General features: G+C 36.6%; 1 protein-coding gene across 1 annotated transcript in view; it reads right to left on the bottom strand.

Annotated features, from left to right (window-relative positions):
• Nucleotides 1-15,193, bottom strand: part of PPP4R4 (protein phosphatase 4, regulatory subunit 4) — a 64,110-nt gene extending 48,917 nt beyond the window's left edge. The window contains exons 1-2 of the mRNA XM_010003731.1: nt 15,077-15,193; nt 14,498-14,571 (exon numbers count right to left, since the gene is read on the bottom strand). Of these exons, the coding sequence (XP_010002033.1) occupies nt 14,498-14,571; nt 15,077-15,193 (191 nt within the window). The remainder of the gene's footprint in view (nt 1-14,497; nt 14,572-15,076) is intronic.
• Between the last annotated feature and the right edge of the window lie 90 nt (nt 15,194-15,283).

Below are 15,283 nucleotides of genomic sequence, written 5' to 3'. Positions count from 1 at the left end.
GGTTTTGAAACTGCAAAGATGCACCAGATACTTGGGATATGTATTTTAAATCAGATATATCTGATGTATCAAACTGCTTACCTTTCTGTTCAGTACCTGCTAAAAAAGAAGGCTTCCTTCTAAAATAAAACTAGTACAAGAAGTTAAAAAACATTACTCATTTCAACACACATGTACATAGTTACAGACCTGTGTATCATATCAACTGTATTATATATTATAACCAATCTGATGTATTAAAATACAATATTTGGGCTCCCAAGCTGTGTGGTGCACTTCACTGTCAGAATCCCTTTTGAAGATCACAGTTAGCTGGGCTCTGTATGTAACAATGTCAAATTATAAACTGTCCTAGAAGCCAATGGCTTTTTTCTGTATGTACTAATACACTCTAACATTTAGATTTACAAGCCTTCATGTATATGATACTCATAATAATACACAAGATTCTAGATTAGGAATATAAACCAAACTGTAACTAAGTCCAAGACTGTGACAAGGCCAATGAAGATGAAAATAAGATAGGATTAAATTAATCTGAAAATGTAACACCTGATTAATACCCTTTTTCAGGAAGTCAGAAGTCCTAGTATCATCACAGTATGAGCAACTCCTTGCAATTGACACTGTAACCCTTTTCTAGTAAAACCTCATTTTCAAAATGACTTTTGCATCCTGATCTTCTACTTCAGATACATGTGCCCAAGGCTATTTTACAGCACATCTGAATAAAATCTACATTATCGATATACTAAAAAAGTAAGAAATTAATCTGATCTTAGTATGCATCTGAACATGCACCAGTACACATGAAACTTCTAATGCAATTAAAGTCAGAATGGAAACCCCAGACTTAGTTGCACATTAGTTTTATATTCATAGTAACCTTGTTTACCAGGATTAGTTTGGTCAACTGGAGTTTCTTATTTCTGTTTGCTTGCTGAACAACTGTCAAAGAGAGAAAGGATTTCTGATCTATACAAATACTCCTTTCTATTTCTGAGCCAAAACAAATGTTCATTCATCTAATGTAATCAGTTTCTGTGTACTTAGACACTAAGTACTATGAAGAAACATTTAGCTTTTCTCCCTTGAATTTTAAAAGTTTCAAGAATATAAAAAGTGCCTCAAGTAAACAGATTTCTCCTCTCAAATATTACCCTAGTATCAATGTTATTATCTCCTAGAAGAAAAATGATTCATTTTCCTTAGATGACTTATAACACATACGGTTTTCTGTATGTTCTCTGGGTAGAATTCTTATTGCTCTTTTTTATTTTGAGTCTAAACTTGAAAAGTAAAATCAGTCCTCTCACTCCAAGATCAAGATAATGCAATTACCAATTCCTAGGTGACATGAAACAAGCTAGTAGCTAATACTATTTTACCCTCCATCCATTCCTCATTCATTGACTCAGAATGCATAATTTCCACTTTCAGCAAGATTTGTCATTTCACAGCATGCATTATATAACAAGTCTTCTGAAAAACTACAAGGCCTGTAATTTTTCTACACAGAAAGCGACAAAAAAAATACTCACAGATGCTAACCAAATTCTAGAAGGGTAAGTTGCTTCTCCTGATATAAATTTATCTTACAGTCTAATTTAGACACAGGATCTCTTTCAATTCTCCAGTCTTATTTCTTGTGTATTTCATACAGAGAGAATGACTTCAGTTAACAAATTTCTACCAAATCAGTGCTGTCATACTCAAAGGACCTGAAGACAAAAAAATAATTTGAAATCAAACACAAAACTGTAAGCATCTTCCTCATATAAGCTACCTTTTAGGCAGCTCAGAATTGGGAAGTCTTGCTTGTTCACTTTCTGTTAATTATTCAAATATTTTCAAGCAGCATCGGACACGGACTTCAGACTGATGCCGTTCCATGCATCAGCAACACAATATTGAACAGCCAACTCTAGTGTTGCTTTCTCATCCATCAGAAGCAACCATAGATCAAAGGCAGCTTTCTGAGGTAAACATGCAAATAACTAAAAAATTACTTCAATTCCAAGCTGTTGCTGATTCACATTCTGTCAAACAAATATGTGCTTTACCTGATTCATGTTCACTTCGGGAAGTAGGATGAAATTCAGCTACTTCATTAAAATGAAGAACGAGTCAGAGTCCTGTCTCTCAGAAATATATGAGATTTGTTCCACTGACAGCATACAGATTGGAGTGGACAGATAATCAAACCAGATAATACAATTAACCAAAAAAAAAAAAACACAAATTGAAGTGATGACACAAGTCTTGCAAATTTCCAACTCTCTGGCAGAATAATTTCAAACAGTAGATAAAAATCAGTAGTACATATACAGATAATTCATCTGTATTTACATTCCTGTTAAAATCCTTACAAGCACAGCATCAGAATCCTCCTGCCTACTCAACTAGGTTTAGGTAATTATAAACCAAATAATGTCCCCTACCTCCAAAATGACTACAATCTCAAGTAGTCTTCTGTTAGATCATTTTCACTCACATACTCATATTTTAACTTATTTCTAATGGTATAATTACCCCCAAAAGAGTTTGACATTTTGCAATGGAAAGAATAAATAAAGCATTTACCAGTAATTCCACCCACATTTACTAAAATTAGTTCAAAATCATCTCTGGAAGAAAATAATATCTCGTTCCTTTGAATTCATGTCAAATATGCTCAACTGCATAAGACTCTTCACAGCATACCAGTGTTAACAACCAGAATATCTGGCTTATCTATTTACTATGTTAGCATCAATATCCTTCTACAGAAGCAAAATTAATATGGAAAAAGAAAACTGACAGTAAAAGGCAACCAATTATATAATACCATTTACACATTGCTTTCCCCCCTAGTTTGGATTGTTAATGAAAATTAACAGAATTAACCGATCATTAGAAGGTGCAGGACAATGAATTTTTCAACTCATTGTGCAATATTAACACAATGTATTATTTTCATTAATAATACTTTTACTGGGTATCTGAGACACTATCTATGCAAATGGATGGCTACAGGTAAAATTTACCTTAAAAACAGCACACCAAGCCTAGAATATGAATGTTATTTCAGTGCATCCAGAACTCCAAAGTTCTGTACAAGTATTGCAGACGCCACACAAACCATCTCCACTGGTATTGTGTGTAGTTTCCTGAAGATAATGAGCTTAAGGCAAACCCTCAGTCATAGGGATGATGGCAAAGGCAAGGAAAATAAGATGTATATGCCTGCAATTGAAGGAACAGCATTTGGGAAAAAAAAATAAAAGCAGTCTTCTCTATGTTGGACTCAAAAAAAGTGGAGCAACAGAATTAAAAAATTACCTGGTGGTTGCATCCTTCACAAAAAAAAATACTTAAAGTGAGTCATGAACACCTCAAATCAATCTACTTAGAATTTTCTTCAACTCATGGGTGTTACAGGTGTAAAGCATTATACAGAACAGATCCAAAAGCTGACACTTTCCAATTGTTCCTTTACCAAAAAAAAAAACCAAAAAAACCCCCAAAACACAGCTGGATATTTAGTTTATTGATCTATCTGCTTTTTAACACATGGTTTTCAAATAGGTGGGATGGTTTAAGTGATCAAAGTTCAAGTATACTTACCAGCCCTTAAGAGTTAATTCTTCCATACCATTATGCACCTAATAATTTTTTACAAACTAGTGGTGCAAGTATCTTCTTTGTGTGTAATGCAACAGGCATGCAACATTCAAATGAAGTTACAAGTAACCCTTAAAATACACCTATAGTTGGCCTTACATGGTGATAAAAATAAGAGGAAACAGACATACTCTTTGGGTTAAAATCTGTCCTAAGGAAGCAGGTTCATTTTTAAGTAGTCATTATTCATTTCTCCGTTGATTTAGTGGTTAGCATCCTGCTAGACACTTGATGCAGTTGTAAAAAGCAAAGATAGAAGTAAATATTGCCCTGAAGACTATACCCTAAATAACTTCTAGCTCCCAAAATGGCAGAGAAATAGGTATCCTAATCCTGAGCTTTTAAATTAAATTACATAAAGGAGATTAACTGTTTATAAGAGAAGAATTTTGGTGCAAGCAGCAATCAGGCAGTGACTCATGTTTTGCTATTTAATATGGACATAAATCCTCCTCCTCAAAAAGCTCAGTTACAATTTCAGCAGTGAAAATGGCATCTTTTCTGTTTCTCCCTTTAAAGCAGCATTTTCATCTCCAGGCCTGCACAACAGTGCAAGTAACATTATCATGTAAATACATTTACATTTCATGTAAATTCCTCTTCTACATATGTTTATTCTGTCTGAGACAATACAATCCATTCATATTTACAATAAACGAATAGTTGGCATTTTAAAGCCTTTCCTTCCTGCTCCTAATCTAGCTTTCTCAATATACTCTTGGTAACAAGAAATTTCACTAGAGAAAAGAAATACATTAGAAAGTCAGACCACAAGCTGGTCTGCTCCACGTTTCAGGCAGCACAGTACATCATCCCATTCTGCAGACATAACTCCTTGCAAACAAAATTTAGTGGTATTAGTGAGTGCAACAGCACTTCACCTACTGTGCAGCTTTGTTTGTATCAATTGAGTTATCAATGTTTCAACCCAGCTTGAATCCAACTATCATGCTTTTCTCCAACCGGTGAAGAGAAGTGTGTTGGGAGTTACACAGGCAGCTCTGAACAACTTCTATTTCATCTTAGCATAAACTGATGGCTCCAGTGCTTGATGCTGTTCTCTGCAAAACTGTTCTTTGTTGTTCAACAACAGTTATCAAGGGGGAAAGGTAACTGATACCTATCCAAATTAATTCACTGTTTTTACTTCAAGAAATGTGGACTCAAAGGTTCTTACTACTGGCATAATGGACAATTCGTAAGTAAAGCTATTCTCATAAGCAAAAAAACAGGGAATCCTAATACTTCCTGTTTATACCCTTCCTCATGCTCCTGGACTGCCATAGGAAAACCCTTAGGCAACTTTTGTGATTTCATCCAAAGTTACAGTGCCTTGACATTTAAAAAAATCTAAGAAACAAAATCTATCATTCTGATTTAAGACACACTGGGGAAAGAAAAAGAATCTTCTGAGTTTTTTTGACAATCAATCGGAAGATAGAACTCTAAAAAACTACGAGAAAAAAATGTCTGTATTGGTCTATTTGCAAAGCCAGAATTCTCTTAAACTGGATGATTACTGAAACATTGATATGGACAAGAAGAATGGATATATGACTTATTTTTTTTCCCCGTTAGAAAGAATGTAAGACTATGCTCTTTGGGGCATCAGTCTTTCTTCACCATTATACATTATTTTGACTTGGTGATGCTGGTCACCTCTATTTATATCAACATACAGAAAATATAAGTTTAAAAAAAAAATGTCTGAAGTCCTACTAATACCTCCTTGGGTTCTCTGCGTACCATAGAATCATAGAATATCAGGTGGGAAGAGACTTCAAAGATCATCTGGGCCAACCTTTCTTCACAAAAGCATGCTCTAGACAAGATGGCCCAGACCTCTGTCTAGCTAACTCTTAAAAGTGTCCAATGTTGGGGAAAATAAAACAAGACCCCTAGTTACTGCACTGAGCTTGGATTCATAGGCTCTTAAAGCAATGCAATGCCATTCATGTCAGTTCATCTATCTCTACTTACACACAGCCTGACTCTGACTTTCTTACTCTATACTAGATTTAAGAACAGTTGAAGAACAAGGGAGGAATTAAAGAGAAACACTGGGACTAAAATCACACTATAGCATGTTTCTGTAAACAAAGAGCTTGTTATTTTTGAATTACACAATGACTAAGTATTCTCTATCTGTAGTTTCTGTTAGAAAGGGGTTGGTATCTAATATCCATTAGTACATAAGACATCTCCAGCAGTAGTTAACAGGTTCAAGAAAGCACAGCAATTCCCCTCACTCCTGCTGTGAATTGATGCAACTGACAAGGAATGACTCAGCTAATCTGCACATGAGAGTTGTACACATTCTCAGAACCCAAAGCCATGCAAGATGGAATAAAGAAAACTGCTCCTGAAACAACTGCTACCAAGATACAGAGCAATATATCCAGAGCCTGATATTCTTATTCCTTAACATTAACTCCTTGCAAGGTAATGCATTGCAAAAAGGAACATGCGGAAACATTTATTTGAATGTAAAAGAAACTAAAAGGTAGAATTTCAATAGGAATACCTGCACCATCAAGAGTCCATTCAAAAATAAGACGAATATGAGGTGTCTGGTACATTTTTCTGCTTGTATAAAAGCATCAGCCAGAGGCAATAAAGCATTTCTCAGATGGATGTATCTAAGAGACTTAGAAAAACTTTCCAAGTGGTTCTTTGTCTCTTTTCTCATTGTGTTTGATTATGACTCATAGAGCAGAAAGACATTTTTCTTCCATAGACAGGGGTGTTCATCTGATAGGCCACAGGGAATTATTGAACAGGAAAGACTCCATTTAGCTAAAAAGTGTCTTCATGAGACCACCACGGTTACTTATGGAGAGAAGAGCATCTTCAACAACTGCAGTCAATTTGACAGCCATGTAAAACTAGTTTTAACAGACTCAGGCATAAGAATTGGAGAACACTTACCTTCAAATCCTGCAAAGGATACTGTTACTGTTCAGACTGGAAAGACCCATAAACAACTTGATCTAGGAAGGTAATTACAAGTCAGGGGCAGGGAGTGGGCAGAGGGAGTCGGGGGTGGGGATAGATCAAGATGCAAGAAGGTCAGTGACATTAATTTTCAAAGGGTGTTTAGAGAACAATGCAGCATTCCCATCACTATCATGTTCAAATGGAAAGATACTTGCTACGTTTGTATCACTCGCGTATCTTTAAAAATCCTTCCCTGAGGACATAATTCTTTTTGGTTAGAGATGCCACTTGTGAAATCAGTTTTTGAATCCGAGGCAACTTTCTTTCTCAGGCATAGAGCCCAATAATTGTGTAGAATTAAAACAGTTTGTTCTTTACCTGCAATACAGATTATGCCAAACTATGTTGGTACAAATCCTCACTGTAGAAATCACTTCCAATTTCCTTTTCAGTTTGTCTTCAAGACCTGAAGAGAACTTCTTTTATATCAAAAAGCTGCCCCTAAAAGATTAGATAAGACGCCCCTACTGAAGTAGAACTTCTCAATTAACAATGGAGACTTCCTTAAATTGCTTAGTCTCAAAAACTGTCTACACTCACATTCTATTTTCCTCGTGCAGAAGTTTATTATTTAAGGGATTAAATAATCTCATTTTCTTTCCTGTGACATAAAGCTTTGGGCTCTGAGGTTTGTCAAAGATCCAGTGTAACTTTACCACAGTGTTTAGACTACTACCTGATAGAACGAGGACAAAAATATTATTATTACCAAAGTTAACTCTAAAAATAGCTAAATAAAATGTTCCTACAGGTATACCCCAGAGAACAGGATTAATTTTAAATCTCAATGAAACTATTTCTTGTCTCACTCCAAATTATTCCTGTCATAGTTCATCAGCTCAGGCACAGACAGAGGCCCAAGCCTGCAGTCCTAGTTCCTGAAGTCCTAGTTCCTGAAGCCCTAGTTCCTTAAGTCCTTAAATTATAATAACAATTTTACCTCAGTAAAACAATTTCCCTTCACACAAAGTTTACAAAGTGCAGCAGTGCGAACAAACACGTAATTGTTATGTGCCTTGCTTTGTGAAGATTCAAAGGAGTCTCTGAAACAGCTCTGAAAGTAAGACTACAATGGTCTATAATCACTAAGAATCTTTATTCTGAAGTCTCTGAGTATTCAGATTTTTGGGACAAGAAATGATGCACGCTACTATCCTGATACTCACAAAACTGAAATGTCTGCTACTTCTGTGATTCTGTGCTTTTAGGGGAAAAGTAGCTGGACCACTGGTAACTGCTGCTTCTTCTCTCTGTCAGTAACAAATGAAATAGAGTCAGAGTGGAGCATCACACCATGGCATGTGAAGGGCTCCATATACCTACAAATAAGTGCAACAAATCTGGTAGATATTTGTTTCAGTCACTAGCACACAACAATCATATTACAGGGCACCATCATATGAAAGTGTTCTCAGACTAGCCGTAAACAGCTTGACCTACAGTTTGAGCAGTTTGCATACCCTCATGCAGTTTATACTGGATGCAATTCTAGGTCCTGACATAAACTAGTGCAATACCATTATCTCTTGCCAAGCTGGGCAAAGAATACAAACATAAATTAGTGATATTGAGCAAGTATGAGGACAAAAGCTTCTTACAAGTACAAAATGTCTTTATAAACACTTGGAGCTTTCTAAGGAAGGTGATATGAAGGAGAATTACTATACTTACACATTAATTATGTGCCATCTCAAAATGAACTGCGCAGCTGTTAAAGTTATTTAATAAATGCCAGTGCTCATCTAAACAAAAACAAAACAAACTGGGTCTCCTGCTGGGTAGCATGCTATTCCCCTTTGGGATCTGCCATGTAGAAAGAAAGAAACTTTGTAAATATTTGGCAGGATATTCCTACCTAGATCTTTTCTAGCAGAGCATGGGTTTTCTCATTGTGACAGAACAATTTTTAGCAGTTAAGAAAACCCACAATTCTTTCAACTGTGTCTGCTATTGAAAAAGGCATCCATGTGGCTACCTAGTTTCTCCTTATTATGTCACGTACAACGGTGTTCTGAAACATAAATATAATTTACAATTCCATTGGAGAATTTGACAATGCATAAGGAACAGCTACCACTTATCTCACACATCACAACTCTCCTGTAGACTTCCAGAAGTCCATTTAATGTCAAATGCACTACAGCTGATACTTTCTATTCTGGTCATTTCAACCAGTTCTTGAATCTTCACAGATTCAAAATAGAAAATCAAGATTTGAGCAACTCGAGCTAAATCTGTTCTTCTGTTGATAGGACTTCTGTGCTCATGCTCCTGCAGCAGTAGCACAAGCAGTCATGCAGTTGCACATTTTGTTGGAAGCAAGGATCTGAAAAATCTGTCAGAAATAAATCAGTTTTCTAATCTGACCAAGACTGCATTAGTGCTTGCACACAAAATTTATCAGTAAGACACAGTCGTGTAAGGAAAGTAGAGAAGAGCTATTCCTTCTGACATAGGAAGAGTTTCATTCAGCCTAACTTGACTGTGAAACCATAAACCAGGAAATCTCAGCTTCATGAATACCATAAGCCAGACAAACATAGTGCTAAGTCTCAAAGACATTTCACCCACTCCTGAGCACTGTTCCCATGCTGCTACCCAATTCCCTTGTGCTGGCACAGGTCTTATGTTAAGGTGCACAAAGTTCTGGATCCCACAATTGATCTGTTTTAAAACTAACCATTACTTTTGGGGTTTTCCTCCGATAAATTCCCTAATGTTTTCTACACGCAGAAGGGCAAGAGGAGCACAGACACTAGTGAGGGGACAGGACAGGCACTGCCATATTCCTCCACTAACTGTCTTCTTTTTACTTATTTTTAGATTTCTCAGAACACTATATTAACTCTGCTCTCTGTATTTACAGCTGGATCCTCAGCTGTAGTTTCGACTCAGCAAATATGACCAACAGAAGAATTTGCACAAATCTAAATTCTGATGAAAGAATGTAACAGCATCATTTCAGAAGACTACAGGTACAGCTTTCACTTTAAGGCGTGAGAATCAATTTCAGGTTGTTATTTACAAAAGAAAAGACGGGGGTAGGGGGAGAGACTGAATAAATACTTTTAAGTTAGTATTTACAGCTTGCCAGTGTATTTGGAAGAATTATTAGTTTCCATGCTTGGCATGACAGTTGATCTTTCAGTATACTACGTATGCATCTGGACCATAAAGTCAGAAGATGTATAATCAGAATAGTGTCATGACTGACACACTTACATTAGAAAATCAGCTCATAAAGTTACATTTAAATGAAAGCTTTCATTTAAATTCAAAGGTGAGCTGCCTGCACCTACAGAGAAAAGAAAATCTCCAAAACTAACATGGTGAAGACTAAAAAGTAGAAGGAAAACAAAAAAAGCATTTTAAATAGCAGTGGTTTTGACACACAATTACCAATATACACTGCATAAAAAGATGTTGAGAATTTGAGAATACTCTAGCTAATCGAAGAACACTACAATGAAGTACAACTTCTTTTTTCTGAAGACATGCTAATTTTGTAGGCATAGAATTCTTTCTAGATGAAGTATCTGTTGTGCCTTCAAAAACTGTGCTATATGTTTTGGAGGGGGATTGTCTTGTTTTCTAAACTGATACGATCACTCCAAAACCAAAGTACAGTATGTTCCCAAAAGGATGAATTATTCAGTCTTTCACCTTGATAACTCATCATTACCCTGTTATTTTGAGTATGACAAAAATGTCAAGGCCTGGAAGCTCAAACACTAAGCAGGCACAAATAAACAAAAAGTAGCTGAATACAGTACATGCAACAATGCAAACCCCCTAGGGAAAAGTCCTCAGCACACAAACCACTCTACAGTGTGCATGCCAGTAAGCATCCTTGTATCCAGAACATATTCACATCAGGCAAAGAATACATATTTTGCTAAGGGCTGTATGCTATAAAAGAGTGAGCTACAATAAGATGAATAATAATACGTAATCACATCAATCAAACATCAGCAAACACAGAAACTATGATTACAGCCACAAGTTCATAGCAGGAAAAAAAAAGAAAATACTGTCCCTGAGCTGCTTATTGCTACTGTCCTGCTAGAGGTCACGATACCCTGAAGTGCAATGGAAATTATTGAGTTGCTTCAATGCAAAGTCTGGCAGCCTGGCTTAACCTGCTGATGGTTTTATGATAAGCCAGCAATCTTGCCATCAACATGGTTGAGATGCACATAGATATTTTTCTCTCCTTGTTCTATTGGGCTAGCAACATACAAAATGCAGCCAGAATACAGCTCTTCAGTAGCTCCAGTTAGACCCTCCAGAGACCACCAAGCTGAAGCTCTAAAACATAGACACTAGATGCTCAGATGACACTCAGATGCCTCTCTCTCTCTCTCTTTAGGTACAAAAATCTATTCAGTTTCAATGGGAAGTTCATAAACATCCCTGACAATCTGCTCTAAGGAAGCCTGGTTCCTCAACCACAATCAAATTAATTGAGATTACAACAAATGACAGTCCAATTTGCTGCCACATTCTTGTTAAATTAGAACTTGCTCAGTGTAATTGGTGAATGTTACTTAATCAAAGCTGAGTGCTCTGGGTAACAGCGATCTAAAGCTGAAGTTCAGTCATGCTTATGTCATATTAAAGTGACTCTGGCCACAAGGAGAGCTACTGAGTTGTCTCCTTTTGCTTGCACAACTGTTTCTATACCCACACGATTAGCCAAACTAAAGAGCTGACTTGGCTGAAAACTAATCTGACAAAAAAGGATGAGCTTTAGCTAGATAATCTTGTCTATCTACATCATTACATAGTTATCTGAAGAATAGTACTGGCAGAAAAGGGGAAACTGAAAGCAAAGTCATCTTCTAAATATATTAATTAAATAGAGAGAGAGAGAGAGAAACTTGTTAGGATTATGAAAATTATAATTAGCATTGCAGAATGTAGAACCAAACTATGGTAAGTAACAATAGAAAACAAATTAAAATGAAACCATATCCCTATGGAAGTGAGGTCTCAAACAAGACTGATGTGTCACTGTACTCATCATGTGCTAAGAACACTAAGAGATATGTATTTATGTCATACTTAAGAGACAACAATGCACAGAAATTTTCAAAATCTGTGACAATACATCATGGCTAGACACAGACAGACAAGACATTTTAGAAATATAAAATAATTGTTAGATGGATACAAATACATACTAGATGAGCAAAACTTTACAAGTAACTTTACAATATCAAGAAGTAGAAGAGCATGCCAAGAACTCCACAGTATTGCTGGTAAATGAGACGTAATGTAAGAGGTGAAAAAAAGAAGAATGAACTGATGAAACTGATGAGAGTTGGGAAACCTCCTCATATACACCATATAGCAAGAATTTATCACAAGGAAAAAACCCAAAACAAAGCAAACCAAACCAAAACACCATTCAGGTGCAACAAAAAACCTGAATAAAAGAATGTACTGTTCTCTCCAAGTTGGATGTCTCTGTATCCTTCTTCAGCCTACAACAGTAAAAGACTTCAGAAACAGAAATCCAGAAAAAGCAAGTATACAACAACTCTGCATATAAGCAGACCAGAGTATCCAAGTTCAGAAGTGGGGAGGGTAAGTTAGGGACAAGTTTTGGAGGGAAAGGAGCACGTGAAAACAGAAGAAAGTGGTTGGGGTTTTTTGTTCAGAATGAAAGCCATTAAAATGTGATGAGTCCTTTCAGACTTTCACAGAAAATAATTACTAAACATTAGCCTTGTTGTATCATACAAAGGTTTCACTCAGTATTAGTCAGCTCCATTGTACCGTGCAATCAACACTAAAGATTTCCTCCTCAGTAAAATAAAAATCTTCAACCTGCAGATTAGGGTTACATAAATAAGTGACAATATAAAAGACAATGTGACACAACATTAAGTATTTTGATACTATTTGTAGATATTTAAGGAAATACATTTGCTTTCTATCATTGGTTTTGCATACTTCTTAAATGTATATGGAGACAGCATCATCTTTTCCAAATGAAGCACAACACAGACACCACTAATGATTCGTTCCAATCTCACCATAGTCATTTTTATGGTGGGATTTTCCGAAAATGCAGTGTCTTTTTCTGGAACATCAAGGACAGTCCCACACAAGGGACAGCCTGAAGGACAGAAAATAATGCATCTGTGTGAGAAAAGATGGAATGCCACAGAATGACCAGACTGACATTATTGTCAAACAGGATTAGGCAGGGGCACTGTACTATAATAGATTAAATAATGCCAGACGAGCCAAAAATACATACCTTTTTACATTATATAAAGGATAATACCTATGTTACAGGCAGTTTTTCAACACTTGATTGCTTATACCCCACTCAGTACAGGGAAGGCAATACACTATTGAACAGCCAAAGCTTCCACTGGATTATTGTATTAACATGCCTGGACAATCACAGCAAGTGATTGCCTTACAAAAAGCTTATCAAGCAGAGATGAAGCTACCTTTCAGCAATGAGGACAATGCAGAAGCAAAAAGTAAATCTTCATTACGAAGAAATTAATATTATGTCCCCAGAAAAGCTACTCAAATAGCAAGGAGGCACATGAAGATGTCAAGAGAAGTTCAAGACCAGGTTGAAAAGAACTTAGTAAGATCAAAGATATGAAGTGGAACCTTTTACCCTTTAACAATCCAGTAAAGCCATATTGCTGAAAACATTATCTTTAATTTGGAAAAGAGTAAAGTAATGTGCTGCTACACAGGGAAAGAAGAAAAAAAAAGTAGTCAACTATGCTGAAAGCTGCGGGGTAAAAAACAAAATTTACATGCATCCTTTGCAATGATATGCACCACATGCAAACTGCTTCCCCTGAATTTCCCTAGAATAAACAGACTGCTTTGATTACAGGAACTACTAGCAAAGCAAGTTTTCAAATCCTGTATTTAATAAAGTTCAGCACAAAAAAACCCCAAACATAAACTAAACTCACTATCAAAAGTAGTATCAGTGGACAAAAATGCTTACCTAAAGTATTGTTACATGCCCCCCCAAAAAAGAAAATTAATGCAATGAGAATATCTACTCTAAACATAGAGGACAGGCACAGACCAGAAGAGCACTTGAAACAGCAGAATAAGCAAACTGAGATGGAGCTGCAGCTGGCTGTCCAATTACTAGGTATTGTTTAAAAACACATATTCAAATAAAAATCCTTCAGATCAGTTGTACTCTCAAAGGTGACTTACACAGTAGTTGAAAGATCTGTATTTTAAACTACCAAAATTTAAGTTACTCAAGTAGCTGCAAATAAATACTTCACAGAACAAGAGGGATGTAAAATGAAACAAACCATCACACAGAGAATTATTAATATAGCATCTCCTGCAGTGTTTCCTAAGCACTAGAAAATTAATCTCTCAAGTTTTCTCTTGTGAAAGCCCAGATGTACACAGAATGCCCCAACAGCTCTCTTATCAGCCTGTGGTAACTGTTCATGCCTTAAGAGTGAATATGAAGTCGCTGAATGATAGGTGTTATTAATGTTAACACTCATGGAATCTTGCAAAATCAACTGCAGGGAAAAAGAAGATGAAATACAACTCAGTGTTGGGGAGGGCCACATTAGAAACTCAGAAAATAAATGTTTATACATGTATGCAGGCATCCTACTCTATGCATTTGAAAAAAAAAAACACACACCAAACCACACAGTACCTATTTTTATCTTGCCTATAAGTTTAATGTAGCACAAAGCAAAAACACTGCTACAGAGGGACAGAAAACAAAAGAAGAGTGAAGAGTGAAGCACTACAAAAGCTGTATGTAAGCGTGATGGCCTGCAATGTTTCACAGTAATATTTTAGGAAATACCTGAGTAGATAAACAGCCCTTTCAATATCACCGAGTTCTTCATCAACTGTCAGTCTTTCTATTTCTTCTGGTGTCTGTCGAGCGTGAAATAGAGGTTGTGAGTTTACAGTGCCTTACTATTTTGTAATTTGAATCTTCTTAAAAGACCCCTTTCCTCCCCACATACTCAGGGATAGTTCCATGCATAATTTGAATGTAATCCTTGAAATCTCCAGCCAGCGTTTCAAATTTGATCAAATAACTCTCTCACCAGAAAAAAAACATGGAATGTAGCAGAAGTACAGTTTCATGTCAGACACTCTCACTGTAATTAATCACTTAAAGTATAAACAAGTCACAGATAAATTAATCTAAAGACCTAAGTTAGTCTATTTTTTTCAAACTTAATATTCTCATGCTGGAAATACGAAGTCCCTGCCACAGAGAATTCGAGACCGTTTATTCCGAAATGACTGAACACAATTTTTAGCATCCTAGTGCTGTAAAAAACAAACTGCCCCTTCAGCTTAGCCGTGCATGAATAAAACCGGCACGATTTCTACCGGATCGTAAAGCATCGCTCTATTTTGAAGCAGATACCTTCAGGCTCCTGCGTATCGGCCTCTCTATAATAGTTAGTTCCTGCAGGTCTTCTATGTATCCAAACAAATTGCTCTGACTAAAATCCATGTTGGAGAAGGTGGTTATCGGACGCATGTACCGCCCCGAGCCCTCGGCACCCGCTGCCCGCGCCCCGCGCCTCTCATGGCAGCGCGGGCGGCAGGACGGGCAGGGCGCGCACCCCCC

This window comes from Chaetura pelagica, unplaced genomic scaffold (genome assembly GCF_000747805.2).
Source record: "Chaetura pelagica isolate M959 unplaced genomic scaffold, ChaPel_1.0 scaffold48, whole genome shotgun sequence".
NCBI lineage: Eukaryota > Metazoa > Chordata > Aves > Apodiformes > Apodidae > Chaetura > Chaetura pelagica.
The sequence above is the reverse complement of the archived record's forward strand: the minus strand, read 5'-3'. Positions and strand labels throughout refer to the sequence as shown.